This window comes from Fistularia commersonii, chromosome 32 (assembly GCF_037954325.1).
Source record: "Fistularia commersonii isolate RoL2024-O1a breed Wild chromosome 32, RoL_Fcom_v1.0, whole genome shotgun sequence".
NCBI lineage: Eukaryota > Metazoa > Chordata > Actinopteri > Syngnathiformes > Fistulariidae > Fistularia > Fistularia commersonii.
Genome location: NC_141315.1, coordinates 10,453,279 through 10,470,333, shown reverse-complemented (window position 1 = coordinate 10,470,333; position 17,055 = coordinate 10,453,279). Strand labels below are relative to the sequence as shown.

At 52.2% G+C, this 17,055-nt stretch overlaps 1 protein-coding gene across 5 annotated transcripts in view; it reads left to right on the top strand.

The window, feature by feature from the left end:
• LOC147215472 (KAT8 regulatory NSL complex subunit 1-like) overlaps positions 1 to 15,324 on the top strand; it is a 29,317-nt gene extending 13,993 nt beyond the window's left edge. For 3 of the 5 annotated variants that reach the window (XM_086139672.1, XM_086139673.1, XM_086139671.1), the window contains 13 exons: positions 5,804 to 5,945; positions 6,214 to 6,297; positions 7,832 to 7,935; positions 8,804 to 8,945; positions 10,075 to 10,240; positions 10,562 to 10,717; positions 10,985 to 11,206; positions 11,281 to 11,438; positions 11,513 to 11,637; positions 11,724 to 11,781; positions 11,899 to 12,011; positions 12,087 to 12,339; positions 13,565 to 15,324. In XM_086139672.1, coding sequence (XP_085995798.1) covers positions 5,804 to 5,945; positions 6,214 to 6,297; positions 7,832 to 7,935; positions 8,804 to 8,945; positions 10,075 to 10,240; positions 10,562 to 10,717; positions 10,985 to 11,206; positions 11,281 to 11,438; positions 11,513 to 11,637; positions 11,724 to 11,781; positions 11,899 to 12,011; positions 12,087 to 12,339; positions 13,565 to 13,771 — 1,930 coding nt within the window. In that variant the 3' untranslated portion in view covers positions 13,772 to 15,324. The remainder of the gene's footprint in view (positions 1 to 5,803; positions 5,946 to 6,213; positions 6,298 to 7,831; positions 7,936 to 8,803; positions 8,946 to 10,074; positions 10,241 to 10,561; positions 10,718 to 10,984; positions 11,207 to 11,280; positions 11,439 to 11,512; positions 11,638 to 11,723; positions 11,782 to 11,898; positions 12,012 to 12,086; positions 12,340 to 13,564) is intronic. The other 2 variants (XM_086139674.1, XM_086139676.1) reach the window with 2 other exon arrangements.
• The last annotated feature ends 1,731 nt before the right edge of the window (positions 15,325 to 17,055 follow it).

The window sequence follows — 17,055 nt, the reverse complement described above, 5'->3', positions numbered from 1 at the left end:
GTGAAGGAGCTCGCCTCCGGGAAGCATCTGCGGCTGAATTACGGAATTACGGGTGCGGCGACGTCGCTTTCGGCTAATCCCGTCGTCTCGGCCGGCTCCGCGGACGTGGTTTCCCGTATCCCGGAGGATTGGTGGCCTGCCAACATCTGCCGCTGCGCCTCTGTCTGTGAATGTGACATCCATGATGGCCTCAATCTGCAGGCGGGGGGAAGGCGGGGTCTTCCTGCCGGAGTGTTAACCCCGCCGCCTCCATTCCACGCCGCGGATAAGACACCGACGGAAAGCTCGCTCCATGTCACTAACAGCTCTTTCTTTCCGCCTTCCGGAGACAACAATAACGCCGTAACGTCGGGAAATCTTATGTAACCGGGGAAATGTGCGACGGCGGGATTTGATGGCGATTCATCGGGGTTTGGTCGCTCACGCCGTCGGCAGGACCCCTGGCGCAATAAGGCGTTTAAAACGCCGGCTCGGACCGCGGCGTGCCTGTCGTGCTTATGGCCCGGCGTCGCTCCGCGGTCTGTTTTCATTCCTCCCCGGCAGAGCCGTGCACGTACGCTCGCGTCCCGCGTAGGTTCCCGTCCCGTTTGACACATCTGGATGCGTTTAGCTCGGTCCGAGTTCCTCAACACGAACCCACAGGCGTTACATAACCTCCCCCCCCCCCTTTATGTAATGACTGCTGCAGTTCTCTGCCTGAGTTTGCCCTCGCCAGTTTTTCCTGCCCCACACCCTGTCGGCCGGCCTCGCCGCTCACGCTTCGCTCCGGAGCGTTTTTTTTTTGTTTTTTTTTCGTCCCTCCCCCCTTCCTCTGTTGGAAAGATTTGTTTAACCAGCTGTCCTGTGAAACCGCCAGCCAGGGTTGTCACGATACCGGTGTGAAATAACGATAGCTCGCGCCGCGGCTACAAGAAAAGTCACAGGAAGGATTTCCTCTCTCTCTCTCTTTCTCACTCTGACTTTATTTTTTTTCTCTCTGTTCTAGAGCGCTGCGGTGTCTGTCGGCAGCAGCGCATCATGAGTTTCAAAGTCTCTGCTCGGAAACAAATACGACTTAATTGCATTCAGATAAACAGTCGGCGTCTGCGAAGCCAAATATAACTAGCCTGGGAAAAACGAAACGAACCGGAAACAGATCTGCAGTCGGCGTGTCACTTCCTGTATGCTCCCGATTGGACAAACGCGCCGTGGGCCGTCTGCTGATTGGTTGTTGAAAATGAAATAGTCGAATAACAAACGTGGAACTGCGGCCCGTCGATCGTTTTGTTTTTTTTCCGTGTCCTCGTGTTGAAAAACCACACCTCTCTTCCAGACGTCTGTATTTTCCCTCATAAATTCATCCGACCAATCCGTCCAGTCATTTTTAAGAAGACGTAAAAACATCCTTGACCGTCCACGGCGGGGAAACGGAAATTAAAAGGATTTCGATGGCCCTGGACGTCGCCTATTAAATTAGCGTTTGTTTTGTCAGACTGTTAACGCAGGAGCAATTAGCGCGGGAATGCTAGCGTCGCCATAAATCCTCACGTTTTCAAGTACGCGTCGAAGCCGAGTGTACGTTTATAAATGATTCGGTCGGCATTTCCTAACCGTCGCCATGGTAGCAGCGGAGTTCCCTCCGCACGGATCCCCCGTCGCAGGCAGATAGCGTCTGATTTGTTGCGCCCGCTCATACAAAGTAAGTTGATGTTATTGCTGGCGACGGCGCCGCGTCCTCCTATTAATCCACACGCTTCCTCTTGTGCGCGCCGTAAAGCAGCGGCAGAAGTCGTAAATATCGGAGCGGCCGGGGTCGGGCGTATCCTCTCCCGGTTAGATGCGGCGGTTTAAATCCCCCCGCGGTGACCGGAGAGGCCCGTTGCTCCGCCGACGGCTGAGGTTTTCGCCCCCGGCCTGGTTTCGCAGAGAGCAGCGACTAGCGTCGGTTTTATAATGTTGCTAATCCTGCTTGCGATAGGACCGCTTCATGGCAGCAGGGTTCTACCGCCGCTTTTAGTTTGCCTGCCTTTAATTTCGACACACTGCCAGTATTACTGGTTTGACGCCGGCCCACCTGGACTCTAGTTTCGTTTGACACTTTTTGGATCGTTATCGGGTCACACGTCGTCGCACGGCTCTCTGCGTTCTATGCTAATGTGACCCGTGGCTTGGTTTTAGGATTTTTTTTTTCCTCTCTCAGACCAATACTGACGTTATGCGGGAGATATCCGATACGCCCCCTGCACCCATATTAATCAATAAATTGATCGGGGCCCGGCAGTGAGACGATTATGTGCGTCCTTTGTGGCGTTAAATACCGCGTACTTAAAGCTAGCGCCTGTCTCCGCGGCTATGAAATCGACGTGGTTTACGATCCTGAGGCGGGTAGCAGTGAATGAGGTTGTGCAGCTGCATCAGTGTCGCAGTGTCTCACACACACACACACACACACACGCTGGCCGGGGGTGCTGGGATCAATACGCTCCCAAACTTGTCCGAACCCTTTGAATCGATAGCCAAGCATTTCGGTCACACGGCTTCGTTTATTTCACGCTCGTTCAAACCTCCGGAGCCCTGGCGTGTATTGATTAATGATTTTCTGTGATTGGGGGCGTCGCACGTCGATTATCCATCAATCCACCGGGTTCCCGCCTCCGTCCCCGTCTCCCCCCGGCCCGTAAAGTCCTCGTGACGTGACTCCAGTTAACCCGGGCAGACCTCGTCCTTAACTTAGCTCGGCGGCCGGAGGGCAAGAAGTCGGCCTGAAGTTCCTGGACGTGGGAGTCGCAGGCAAAAAGAAAAAAGGGCGCCGTGAATCAATTTGCCCAGTGAGGATGTGCTGAAATAAAGATCCACATTCTGCTTCCCAGGCCGTTTGTTATTTCAGTCCTGTTTTGGTTTATTACAGCCCACCGCGTGTGTGCCTATAATTGAAATATTATTAAAAGGCACATGATTTCCAAGTTGTAATACTCGGGGCGCAGGGGTCGCGCTTTCCCGAGATCCCCCGGATTTATGAACGCCATCAATTAGATTTATTGATCATGTTCCCCCACGTTTGATAGGTTTTTTTCTCGGGGGAGGGGGCGGCATTACGCCCTCTGCTCTCAGGCCATGCAGGAGACGAGTCAAACACCCGCAGCGTTTCGGGTTTCTCGCTAGTTTTTCGGTTTTGTTTTGAAGATGTGCAAGGTTTCTCCTTGAGCCCCCTCTCGAGTCACGCTGAAGGAGAAGGACGGAATCCGGCAGGCCGTTTGTTTGCCAAACTGTGAGAGGAACCCTGAGATTCCCTAATGCATTAGCATTAGCATTAGCATGAGACCACACTCTTTGTTATTGTGAGGCTTTGAGTTCAGGCCACATTTTGTATGAGCAAAGATTGAGTCCACTTTATTTTGAAATCTGTGCAAAATGTCATGTGTCTCATGAGTGTCTGCTTTGTGTGTGTGTGTGTGTGTGTTGCTGGTTGATGTTACTCCATATGGATTAGTCACCCGGTGAAATAGTAACGGCCTCGTCCATTTTGGGTGAAAGTGCCTGCCTGGTCACCGCCCCCGCTGTTGTAACACACACCCGTCCGCCAATAATAAGATCAGAATCAACCGAAGCCCTTTTTTTTTAAATTTGTATTTCTATTTAAAAACCCCGAGCAGGTTTTTATTCACACTTTAACGAGTTTTAATTGTTCTTTTATTGTGTCCTCCTCTGTTTGTGTGGTCCTGGAAACTGGCATTTCCAGGTCATTTCAGGTGTGATGAATAGGAACGTCAACAATCAGTAATTTGCTGAAGTTTGTAGTTTTCACATTATTTTCCACAACGTTTCTTCATTATTTTGTTTATTTTTTAAACTATATATTACAATTATGCATCTGATTTGTTTCTTTACGCAGTACTTTTAACCCCGTGCTGATCTGTCAGCATGTACCGTCCAGCACCGAGACCACGTGACGTTTTGAAAACAAAATGCTAATTGAATTTAGGCGCGAGCGATGCTGCTAGCATCCTGCTAGCACATGTCTTAGGCGTCGCCAGGAAATTTCCAGCGAACCATCAGGTGTGCAGCGGCCGTCAGCCCTGGGGCCCCGTTGGGTTTTTTCTTTCGGCGTCCGTGTTGGTTTTGGAGGGTCAGGATGGTATGGAGCCGCCCGGCGACACGCAACGTATGTGCAGCATCCAGAGGAGCGCCACAATGGAGAATGTGCTGACGGACGCAAAAACGGCCTCCCCGGTCGCCGCCGCTGCCGCTTTGTGTGCCGGGAGTCGGGGGCTGGTAGGAGGAGGAAAATATGTCCCGGCGATCGGAGGGGGAGGCTCGGGAAGGAGGTATTTGAACCCCCGTCCTCCTTATCTTCTCCCTTTCAGCCCGTCGGGCTCCCGCCGGTGGGAGAGTAATGAAATTTACATGAGCGTTTTGCAGATAGTTTCCAGTTTAACCTCCGCTCGGAGCCGAACGCCCTCCAGCCGAGGATCGAGCGGACGCGTCGGGCCAAGTGTATTTTTGGGCCGGACGGGGGAGTGAAGCTTGTAAACCCAGGCGCCAAAGTGACCCACCTCCGAGGTTCTGAGTGACAGGAGAGGAATGGATCCTGCCTTCATTTCCTCTCCGTCCACCGGAGAGCCTGAAAACACGGGATGGAATATTTTCTTTTTCTGAAGGCGCAGAAACATTTTCCTTCCCCCACCTGACGTCTGATCTCGACGGCAAAGACTCGGGATGAAAGTTTTTTTTTTTTTTCACGAGCGTCTCTGAGCTCCGGAAAACACACTTGCATTGGGAAGATTCTGTGAGTGCAGTTCAAACAGGAAGGGCCGCCTTGATCTCCTCTGCGGCATCACTGCTAATATCCACACACACACACACACACACACACACACACACACACACACAGTCACACATGCACCCGCTTGGAAAATACTTATTAAAATGACTTCCCCTTTGCAGGGCACTTTGTTTTGGATCCATTTTTTCTCTTCTTCTTTATGAGTGCCTCGGTATTTCCGTGTAGCTGGAGAGCCAAGGGGTTAACGGAGGCCTTTTTAAACACACGGCGTCTGGAATGCGGACGCCGCCTCGCCGTTCGGACGTCACTCTCAGGACTAATTGGCACGTCATGGTTCCCGATGATGCGAAGCGCAGGACGGGGATTCGTTTGTTTTTGTTAGCGGGAAGCACGGACGGCGGTGTCCGTCGCAGGCGCAGGGAGGGGGGCGTCTGCCGGGACGCCGCCGTCCGTGTCGGCCCGGCGCTCGGCTTGAAGAAGACGGGATTCCCGCCGGGATTACCGGTGATCCCGGTGTCTGGCGTGCCGACCCGGCCCTCCGCCGCTCTTAAACCTCCGGCCCTTCCTTCCTTCTCGACTTCCTCCGTCCCGCTGAAAAATTGAAAGCAGGCGGGGGAGCGAGGAGGAGAAAGCGGCGAGGAGCGCGAGGTCTATCTTTGTCTGCCATCTGAGTCATTATTTTCATTGTTCAGTCACCGCGGCGACGAAACGGCGCCCCCCGTGGCCGCCGCCGGCCGTTGCGGGAGCAGACATTTTCCTCTCATGTCTGCCTTTGAGATGCCCATTCTGTGTGTCATACTGGGAAAATGGAGAAGCCCCGCTTCCCGGCCGGCGACGTGGAAACGCGCGTTTCGTCCGCGCTCTCCGGCGCCGCCTGATTGGATGGCTTTTCCGGGGGGCGCCCGGAGGTTTGGCGTGACCTCCGCAGTCCTAGCGGGGTGGCACGTGAGCTTCGGTTTGGTTTCAGAGATGTTTAGGAAAACACTGTCTTTCCATGGTCCGTCGCGGCTCACCCTTCTTGTTTTTCCCCCCTTCTCTCAGATGGAAGCGGGCGGAGAGCCGCTACACGGTGGAGAGGGCGGCCATCATCAGCCACTGGAACTGGCTCCAGGCCCACATCTCGGACCTGGAGTACCGCATCCGGCAGCAGACGGACATCTACCGACAGATCCGGGCGAGCAAGGTCAGCGACCCCCTCTTGAAGCACCCGCCGTAAACGTTCGATTTACGTCGGCCTTCTCGTGACGACGTCCCGAGCGGCGCCGGCCGCCGAACATCTCCGCTCAGGAGGAGGCAAAGTCAAGAAGCGAAGCGCGACCGGCGGTGGAAAAACAAGACGGCGAACACGCTAACGCTAGCCGGCGCCGTTTGTGACGTGCATTTTTTTCCGTAGCGTCGGTCCCTCGCTCGGCGCTGCGTCAGAGGGTCTAACCCGGCCGCCTCCTCCACAGGGCTCGGTGGAGCTGGGCGGAGCGGCTCCCGGCGCCGTGCCGGCTGCGGGGGCCGACGTCAAAACGGAGCCTGTAAACACTCAGGTAAGAAAACGCACGTAATCGGACTTTATTTGTCGCTGCGGGTCATCGGTTCTCGCCAGGATCTTTCTCGGGGATGGCGAGGTAACATTACATTACATTTAGCAGACGCTTTTATCCAAAGCGACTTACGATAGAGGACATAAGGACTGCAAATAACACTTGCAAATATAAGATGCACAGGAAATATACAGAACAGTAAGCTGGGGTTAGTGAGTTTTTTTTTGTTTTTCTTTTTTGACAAAGACATACACACACACACACACACACACTGCATAGCCTAACTTGGTGCCTAACCTGATCTGCGGCAGCTCAAGCATCAGCGCGGTAAAAAGTCCTGAAAGAGAGAAAGTTTTCACCTGTTTCTTGAAGGTCGAGAGAGATGATGCTAGTCTTGTTGCTTCCGTAACCATCGCACGTTTACGGAACGGCGCGTCAAATCCCAAGTTATCTGGAGCCGCCGGTCACGGAGCAGGTCTTCGTCATGTTATTCAGGAAGCGGCGGAGGGTCCGGCCCGCAGTCAGACGGTTGTTTCCACGCTTTCGCTCCGGCGTGTCCTGTTTGCTTCCTGCGCTCCAAATTCGTGAAATGCACTTTGATCACGGTACCTTTTCATCTAATGTTATTTTTCTCCAAATGTGAGCGCCGCCTATCATCCCTCCTGTTCTCAAGCCATTTGCACGCGTTAACGCGCCGCTCGCCCGTTTTTGTTTCGTCCCCCCTTCCATGCAAGCTTCTGCACAAACACAACCAGGGAAGCTTTTCATAATAGTGGAAATGAAAACACGCGGGAATAAAACATCATAAACCAGAAGCATGAATGAACCTACGCGCGTGAAAAAGACAGGACCTGCTCGTATTTGTGCAAACACAGTAAAAGTGTGTTAAACCGATCTGAGCGCGTTGTAGGTAATCACTTTATGTAACAGGATCTTCAAGGGGGGAGAAAAAAAAAAAAAAAAAGAGTTATAAGACGAGTGTTTCCAGCTCAAACGTCCCGGCGAGCTCCCGCCTCTGGATGGGGGTCGACCGCTCGGGTTCAGGAAATAAACCTCGGCGATGATTCGTCTCCTCTTCTTTCGGTGCCTTTTTTTATCAATAAAACCTCCAAGTTGTTTGTTCTCCCCGAAATCAAAGCCCTCCGATGGAAATTAAATGTTAAACGTTCACAGGAAATTGTCCCTTTATCCGTCCCAGAGGTCTGGAATGAATCACGCCGAGCGGCCCTTTGTGCTCGCCGCCCGAGCTCGCCGCCATCTCTGCCGGGAAGACGGCGGCGAGCTCGGGCTCGCCGTCTGCAGGTGTCGCCTCTCGTCTGGCGGCAGCTGGCGCTCGGAAGGTCGCGGGAAGGAGAGAAAGTTGTCCTCGGCGGCGGGAGGAGCTCCTCCTCGTGCGTCCCGACGACCTTGCGGGGAAAAGCGTCCGCGCGTCCGGACTGAATAATTCAGCGGCGGCGGGAGCGCCATGATTCGCCGCGTCCGTTCCAGCCGGGCTCGCCGTCCTCCCGCCACTAAACATCCACTCCCGTCTGTGCAGGACGGCGTCTCGGAGCGGCTGGAGCACTCGGGCCCCGCCCACATCGCCGGCGCCGATCCTTGGAAAGGACAGAACGGGCAGCCGGTCAACGGCGTCCTCAGCAGGTAAGGCCGGCGGCGACCGCCACGTCCCGGAACGCCTTTTTTAAGCGACGCCTCGCTAATTTGACCCATCTCGTAAAGCGGCTCCCCGCTAAACGCCCGCCTCGGCCGCTCCCGTCCCATCTGGGTTTTAAAGGCCGCCGTCATCGGGATAGTTTGGAAAAACAGGAAATGGGAGATCGCTGATAATCCCGGCTCCTGCTTTGTAAACCTCCTAACAAGGCCTCTGATTGGACGATAACCCTCAAAGAATCCGTCGCCCGAGACTTCCAGGACGCTTTTTTCACCGCGGAAGGGGCCGTAAAGAGGAGGGAGCCTTTGAGCGGCTCTTTTAACGGTTTGGGTGTCAGGAGGTAACGAGAACCGCCTGTCAGATGACGTCCGGCAGCACGGAACATCTTATCTGACGTTAGCGGTGTCACGCCGTAACCGCCGCCGCCGTCACACCCGCCCACATCAGCCCGCCTTCGTGGCGGCTCCCATTTTAAGACGCGCCGCTTATCCGGCGAAATCCTTGATTTGAATCGACCCGGGCGGTGAAATTGGGTCGGTTCTGGGTTTCTCGGCTCACCGACGCACCTCCGTCACGCTCCGTTTTAATGGACGGCCGGTTCACGGGCGGCCCCAGCGGACGGCGGAGCGCCGAGACGTCCGGCGTTCACCTTGAGAGGAAATATTCATGCGCGCCGGAATTAATGAGGGAGGAGCAGCAGGTGGCGTTTTAGTGACTACGATTCATTTATTTATTTCACCGTCTTTTATTTATTTTTGTTTTCTATTCCTGGACATTTTTAAAGAACGAGTGGATTCTGCCGCCGCCAGATGTTTCCCGTGCGCTCACCTACATGTTGTCCCCCCCCTGTTCTCGCAGGATGGCCGAAGGCGCCGACGCCAAGCACCAGCAGCCGCTGGCGTCGGACAGCACGTGCGTGGCGGCTCGCACCCGGCCGCTGCTCGGCTGCAGGCGGCGGCGGCTCATCCAGCCCAACGGCGTGCCCAACCTCAACGGCAAGGTGAGCGCCGCTCGGACGGAAAGTTCTAGAAACGTTTGCGCGTCGAGCCGCTCTTTCATGGATCATATTTACTGGTTTTATGACCTTTTAAGAGAAGATAAGATTTCCCTTTACGGCTGCTCCAGAAGGTTAGTAAACCAAAACTACAAACACACACGCCGGATAGTAAAAGTACTGCACCGTCGTGACCGGAATATTCCAGAATCCACGCGCTCCGGCGGCCATGTTGGATCGTCCCCGTCCGGGGAAACGGACTCCCGAATCGTCGCCGTATTTATCCGATTGGACGCGGACGATTCCGCTTCCTGCGGCCGCCGTCTTATCGACTCGGTTACTCGACATCTCAAAGATCTCCCTCGGCGGTGAGATAAGTCCTGAGCTCTGACGCTCCATTGTTTCCCCGGCGACGGCGGCGCAGGGGCGGATAATGGATTTGGCCCCCTGGTTGTCGCGGGCAACTGATCATGTGATGTTGCTGATGAGCTCCCCGGTCAGTAATCGAATAGCAGCGGCCGTTCGTGTCTTCTTAATGTGAAAGTGGGGCATCTTAGCAGGAGGAGGAGATGACCTTTGGGATGACTCACTAGTTCTGATCCCAGGGAGAGGAAAAAAAAAGGAAAACAAAAGGAAGAGGGCGTGGAAAGAGCCGCCCTCCTCGGCAAACATTAGAACCCGGCGTTTAAAAATGGCCGCGTGGCGTCTGAAAACCTGCACCGCCTGTTTTTCTGCTGCATCTCCAGACACAGGAAGTACATCTGATATTAGCAGCCCCCCCCCCCCCCCTTTTTTTTTTTTGTGTGTGTTTCTAAACGCGTGTGTCAGGAAAAGTGAATCACACACACACACACACACACGGGCTGTGTGTTCACAGCTGCTTCAGTCCTCTCTGATTAGCTCATCGCTGGCAGGCTGCGAGCGAGAAATCAGCTAAGAATGATTAAATCTCAGTCCTTTCTTTAATTCGTGGCGTTTTGGTGGCCAAAAAATGAAGAATGGTGGACAGGAAGTCCCCGCGGGAAGGCTCCGCCCCCGCCCACAGCGGCGGCGCTTTAGCCGTTAGCCTAGCGCTGACGGCTGATGCATTTGCAGGGTGTGTGTGTCGCCTGATCCGTCCTCTTCCCGCCCGCAGGCCCAGCGGAGCAGCTGCCTCCCGTGTAGCTGCAGGGTGAACCCCAGCTGCGTGATGTGCGGTGGCCGGCCCACCCCCAGAGAGGACCCCCAGTACGAGCTGCCCACCCTGGAGCGCCTGTCCAGGCTGGATCTCGGCGTGCACCCCATCCTGTCCTTCCCCGACGGTCAGTTTCCTCACCTCCATCCACCCCGGCCTCTCCCGCGAGCCGTCCCGTAACCCGCGTCCCGCCTTTTCCGCGCCGCTAGCGTTTTCGCCGCTCCCGACCGGATCTCCCGCCGAGCGGCGCGAAGCGGCGGGCCGGGGAGGATCCGGCCCCGGCCCGCGTCGCTTCCCGCCTTTGGCTCCCGTAAATATTTAACGCCGTCGTAAATTGCTAATGCCCGACCGCAGATGGCAAATCGCGAGTGTCCGGCGTTCACGCCGCGGCTCCCTTCTGCCGTGGGAGCCCCGTTTCGGACCTGACGTTCTCTGCTCGGCCCCACAGACGTCTGCGTGGGCCTCCGTCTGCAGCAGGTGATGAAGAGCCAGTGGCAGAGCAAGTCGCTGGAGAGGAGCAAACCACTGAAGAAGCTCTCCCTCAAACATAAGCTGTCCTCGTCCAAAGAGAAGCACAAGTTCGCCAACTCGCTCATGGCAGTCAGTGAGTACTGGGTGCGGCGCGAGGGTCCGCCGAGCTCCGGAAACGGTTCCTCCGCTGTGAAAAGGCGCCTCGGTCGCGCTTCTTCCCCCCCCCTCCCCCCGTTGCTTTCCCGCTCGACCTGCGCGTTCGGTAGGTTCCGCCGTCTGTGTTTTCACAGCGGCGAAAACCCCCGTTTCCGAGTGAAAGTGGTACGACCCGGGCTGGTGTAGACGCCCGTTCCGCTTCCCATCCGCCGACGGGTGACCCTCCCTGTCCTCGGCGCCGCAGGACTGAGCCACTGTAAGAACCGGGCCGAGAAGCCGCGGCCGGTGGACGGCGGCGTGGGCGGCAGCGGCGGCGGCGGGACGACGGCTCTGGGCGCCGCCAGGCTGGAGGGTCAGGGCGTCTGCAAGACGGAGCGGCTGCAGAGCCTCCCCGCCTCCCTGGGACCTTACGACAAGAACTACAGCCGCAAGAGATTAAGAGAGCACTCGCTGGACCGGGCCGACTGTAAGTCCCGCGAAGCTCCGCCCCTTCCTGCGGCGCCGTCGCTGAAGAAACGCTCCGCTCTCTTCTTCCCCCAGCTTCCCCGAAGCTGTTCCTGGACTCGGGCAGCCCCTGCCCGTCACTGGCCAACATGCACGCGTCCCTCCACAACCCCCTCACCCGCCAGCTGTCCACGTCATCGGAGAGCTCCACGCCGCTGGGCGCCGCCGGAGCCCAGAGTCTGCAGAGCACGCCTGTAAGGACCCCCCGACCCGGGACGTTTTCGGGGCGAACCCTCCTTACTGACGCCTCTTCCTCCTCCTCCTCCAGCAGCAGCCAATCAAGCGGCGGCGAGGCGAGAGCTCCTTCGACATCAACAACATCGTCATCCCCATGTCAGTGGCGGCGACCACGCGGGTGGAGAAGCTGCAGTACAAGGAGATCCTCACGCCCAGGTGCTCCTCACGCCTCGCCTCGCCTCGCTAAACCGCTTAACTAACCCGCCGCCTGCGCTCACCCACCTCCTGCCTGTCCTCCGCAGCTGGCGAGTCGTGGACATCTTCTCCCAGTCCATCACGGAGGAGGAGGACGAGCGGGAGGTGAGTGTCGGGCGACCTTTCGGACCCCCGTCCGGCAAAACCGGGTCCCGGATCGGAGCGGGCCGGGGTCGGAGGTCACGCGTTCCACCGCAGCTCGGGTGTTTGCGTGTGTCGCAGGTGGAGGACCTGACGGACGCCGCCTTCATCCAGCTCCACCAGCCGTACGAGGACCAGGAGCGAGCGCGCTGGACATGGATGGCGTTGGCGCCGGCCAAGAGGAGGGGCAGCAGGTCGGTCCCCCACACACACACACACACACACACACACCGTGCGGATGCAACGCTCACCCCTCCCTCGACGTCCAGGTCCTACAAGTCCGTGGACGGCCGGACGACGCCGCTGCTGTGCGGGACCAACCCCCCCACGCCTCAGCCCGCCTCCCCCGACCCCGCCCACTGCCCCATGCTGCACGACTACAGCCACGTGCCGTCGCCGCTGAGCCCGCCCAGCCCCGACACGGCGTCCAACCCCCACACGCCCTGCTCGCGAGACTCCCACCGCCTGCTGTCCAGCGAGGACACGCGCTGCTCCACGCCGGACTTCACCTTCGAGGAGCGGGTGAGCGAGCGAGCTGAACTTTTTGTGCTCGGCGAAAATGGCTTCCCGCTCCAGGTTGTGTTTTAAAGATCCCGCGCACGTAAAAGTGTATAAGTGTGAAAGTATAATCTTTAAAAGAATTGGTGTATTTGACAATGTGCGGGGATGAATAATGAGCAGGTGCTTTTATTTTGAAGGCCAGCTCCACTTCCTGTGCCGCTCTTCTTGACGGAGCCGTTCCAGGTTGCATTTTATCGCACGGATTTTTTGAACTCTGTTTTTCTCCAATTCAAAATCATTACGTTTTTATCGTTTCGATTTATTTTTATGACGGAAGGAGCGTTTTCTAGGAAGGCGACCAGCAGGAGCGGGGCGTCCTCTGATCCGAGCGTCAATTCTCTGCATCTCCTGCGTTCAGCGTGACAGTGACACCGCTCTGTTTGTGGGAAACGTCTATAAACGTCGTTCATTTCGTTGAACCGAAGATGCAAACGGGGTGATGAGAGCTGGGAAGGATAAACAAGAGACGGATGTATCTGCTGGCCTGAAGGCGCACCGGGTTATTAAGCACGTGATAAAACCCATGCTATGTAAAGCCAAACAAAACAGTTTAGTCCACCTTTATTCACGTCACCGGTTCAATAACCAATGTTCAGGTTTGTCCTCGAACGGTGGCCGTCTTTCTTTGTTTCCTGGGAAACCGTTTCATTCATGTTGAATGTCGGTCCGCTAAGCCTTCGGTGTCGTCATGTCGAAGAACCGTCTCCAAGAACGCACGCCAGAGGAGACCTTGTGTTGTATTTATTCTATAAAATGAATTTTAGTTGAATTTTATCTTTTTTTTTTTTTGCAGTTTCTTTCTTCTTCTTAGGCTATTTAATCCACACAAAAAAAATTCAAATACTGCAAAAAAACAAAAACAATAAAGAACGATAAATTGCGACTTACGAAAAAGACTCGAAGTAGCGAGGCTGTGAAAATTGCGACGACCCCCCCATCGGTTTATGTTTGCCAGCGCTAGCGGACGCCTGAAGTTAGCATAGCGTCGGCTAATGTCGCGAGCTTAGCATAGTCACGCTAAAACACTTTGACAGATGTTTGAGCGCCGTGTACCACGTGAAACTGGTCGGGGAAAAACTCCGACATAAAGTGCACGGACAATTTTTGAGAAAATGTAAGGATTATAAGTGCGTCTTATCGTGGGGAAGAAGCAACACTGCATTATTATTGTATCTTCACCCCTCAGACGGTGGCGCCGTGGGAGCGGCGCTGCTTCCCCCTGCCAGAAGACCCCATCCCGGAGCCGGAGGCCGACAGCGACCACATCAGGCCCAGGATGCGCAGCATCTCAGGTTGCCGAACGACGGCCTACGGCCGGCTGGACTCGGACGAGGCGGAGCCGGCGTGCGAGGAGGACGGCGCCGCCAAACAGCGACCCGCCACCCACCGATGAATGAGTGACTGAAAGGCCCGAGGTGCGGCTCCTCTCTGGCATTAACAAGCAGAACCTCAGCGCAGGATAAGAGATGACATGGGTTCCTGTTGTTTGATATTCAAACACCAGTCTAATACTTTTCACAGTTTTTAGTGAACATTATGGAGATAGAAGCCTTTCCCTACACTTTTTGTTTTTGTCACAGGATTAAAAAAAAAAAAAAAAAAAAAAACAAACAAAAAAAAAAAATCTAAAAAATTCAACAAAAAAAAAAGACAAAAAAAAAAGGATAAATGTTTAAACGACGACAAAAAAAAAAAAGTTATACAACGACATGTTTGAAAAAGATTTCTGTAGTAGCTAAACAATGTACATGGGGGCTTAGTGGTGTTTGATACGTGGCGTGTTCACTCGTAGCGCACTATGTAGCGACTCCTCCAAATATGGCCAAAGGGTGTTTTCTATCGACTAGTTTGCTTGTAATTCCCATGTACATTTTTAGTGGAGTGACAAATAACAAAACCAGAAAAAATACCCTCCTCCTCCTCCAGCTCACCCCTAATAAACATACATTTGAGATGTGGCCCTCCTCCTCCTCCTCCTAGTCGCCTGAAATCACCAGAGCACTTCTCCAACTGCCAAGTCTAGTTTATTTTTCTTTCTTTCTTTCTTTCTTTCTTTCTTTGTCGGTTTGCGTTCGTTTCCTTTGTTTTTTTTGTTTTTCATTCCTGACCATTTTCTGTGTCCGCTCCCGCGTGAAAACCCGAGAGAGAAAAGAGAAGAAAAAAAACAAACAAACAAACAAACAAACAAACAAAAAAAAAAAAGTCATTCCTTTTACCGTCTCTTTTTTATTTTTGGAGAGTGTTCCTCCTCCATCTCCGTACCTTTTTTTTTTTAGAAGATACGGCACAAAACCAGAGGACTCGGTGTCGTTACAGCTCCCGGCCTGCGGGAGGCGCTGCTGCTGCTGCTGCTGCTGCTGCTGCTGCTGCATGCAGAACCAACACGCTGATGTTCTCGCAGTCAGATTGTTCCACCTGAGAATCACACCCTTAGTCCGGGAAAGGACACTTCACCCCGACCCTCCTCCCTCCTCGCCCCACATTTCAAACGTAGCAGCTCTCAGGTTCTTTCGATTTTTAAGGGAATATTTTCTGCTGTTTGAGCATCGAAAAAAAAAAAAAAAAAAAAAAAAGATCTCGGTCGCAAGATTTGGATTTTGCTACCCCTTCACACCCCCCTCCTGGTCATCTCCACCTCCAGATGTCATAACCACCTGAGCCTCCTCCTCCTCCTCCTCCTGTTGACTAATTGCTATGCAAAACAAAAAAAAGGTTGTTTTAATTTCCCGTCTGTTTTCTGCCACAGCCATTCAATCACTGTTTTCTTTTCTTTTTGTAGTTGAGCGAGACGTCGATGTACCTGTCGGATTGTTGCAGCAGTTAACCAATCAAAACGCAGAACTGTTCTGTTCCTTTTTTTTTTTTGTTTTCGTTTGTGTTTTCTTTTTTTTTTTTTTTGTTTTGTTTTGTAAATAGTACCATTAAAACATTTATGTTTAACTTGGCCTCCGCGGCTCTGGGCTCGGCTTCTTCATCCTCCTCAGGTCAGCAAGCGTTGACCCGGTCCTGCTCAGGAAGAAGGAGCTGCTGCACGGGTTCAACCAAACATCCACGTCCACAGATGCAGCTTTACACACTCATGACCTTTTTGAATTGGTGCCACACACAAACACACACACACACTCGCAAACGAAGTGTTGTTATAAATAGAATTGAATCAGATAGTTGGATGTGTGTGTCTATATGTTTAGATATACACACACAAACACACACATATATATGTGTGTGTATATATATATATATATATGTGTGTGTGTACATATATATTTGTATGTATATATGTGTGTGTGTGTGACTTCTTTAAATTGGTATCTTACACACATGTGCACTGTGTTATAAAGGAAGACCATCCAGATGTGTGTAAGGGAATTAAATCACATAGTTGGAAGTGTGTGTATACTTATGTGTGTGTATATATGTATGTTTTTTCTGTTTGTATATATACATATGTAGGTATGATTATCGAATTAGATAGGTCAGGGTGTGCGCCCACATTTTCTAAACAGATTGATATAAAGAGTTTTAGCGAAAAAACAGGTTATTTTTCACTTCCCTGTGTAAGAATGTGATGTTTTGTTGAAATTATCTTATATAACTGTGAGACACTCCGTAAGTACCCGGATGTGACCCGAACCCAATGAATTCAGTTCACTTCCGCCTGTCAGTCATTTCCTTGAGCAACATCCGGGAACTCCACGGCAATGCTGCACTTCCCCCTGACGGCGGAACTCCGTCACTGCACATCAGGTGAGTCACACAAATCCGCCTTTTTATTTTATTTTTTTAATTTTTATTTATTTGTCTCTCTTCTCTTGGATGGTTTTCAGTCAAGTTTATCATTTTTTATCATTGTTTAAGAAAATAAACTTGCATTTTATTATCGAGAGGGGGCCTCTCGCGAGATTTCAGAAACCCGGAAGTAAGACGAAACTGGTGCCGACGTCCTTGCGTACCCGGGACTTCCGGGATCCGCTTCTTACACGTTTGTATTTTAATTTTTAATTTTTGTTTTCTGTCTATACAATTTGGGATGTGTTTGATTCAGGCATAAATGAGAAAAATGTTTAAATCCGGAGTAATTTGAAAGGAAAATAAATGTTTGTTTAGTTTTCGTTTAGGATCTGAAGTAAAAACTAGTAAAATTTAGTCAACAAAACTAAGGTCGGATTACTTTGATTACCCATAAAATTCAGATTTGAATCATTAAAACTTAAAAGGAACAAAAATTATAAAATCTATGAGCAGACAACAAAAAGTGATCAAAGATGACTGATTAAAAACACATTACTTAAAAACTAAAGTAAAAATTCAAAACATGAATATGAGTTTCACAGGATTAAGTTTGGATAAAATATGATTGTTTACATCCAGACGGGGAAAATCCACTTTACTTTCGACAAGACTAGATTGGGTTAAATGTCATGGGGTAAATTAAAATATTTGAAATTAAATCTAATAAATGTAAATGATTGTAAAATAATGATCAGAAATATAACATGATATAATATAGCACCTCATATGTTAAAATGTATTTAAATTTATAAATAATTTTATTTTGCATAGTTATTGAGATGAATGACGGGCTAAATTAATATATTTGAAATTAAATGGAATATATAAAAAATGAATATCAAATAATGTCAAATAATTATATGATGCGATAGAATATAGCATCTC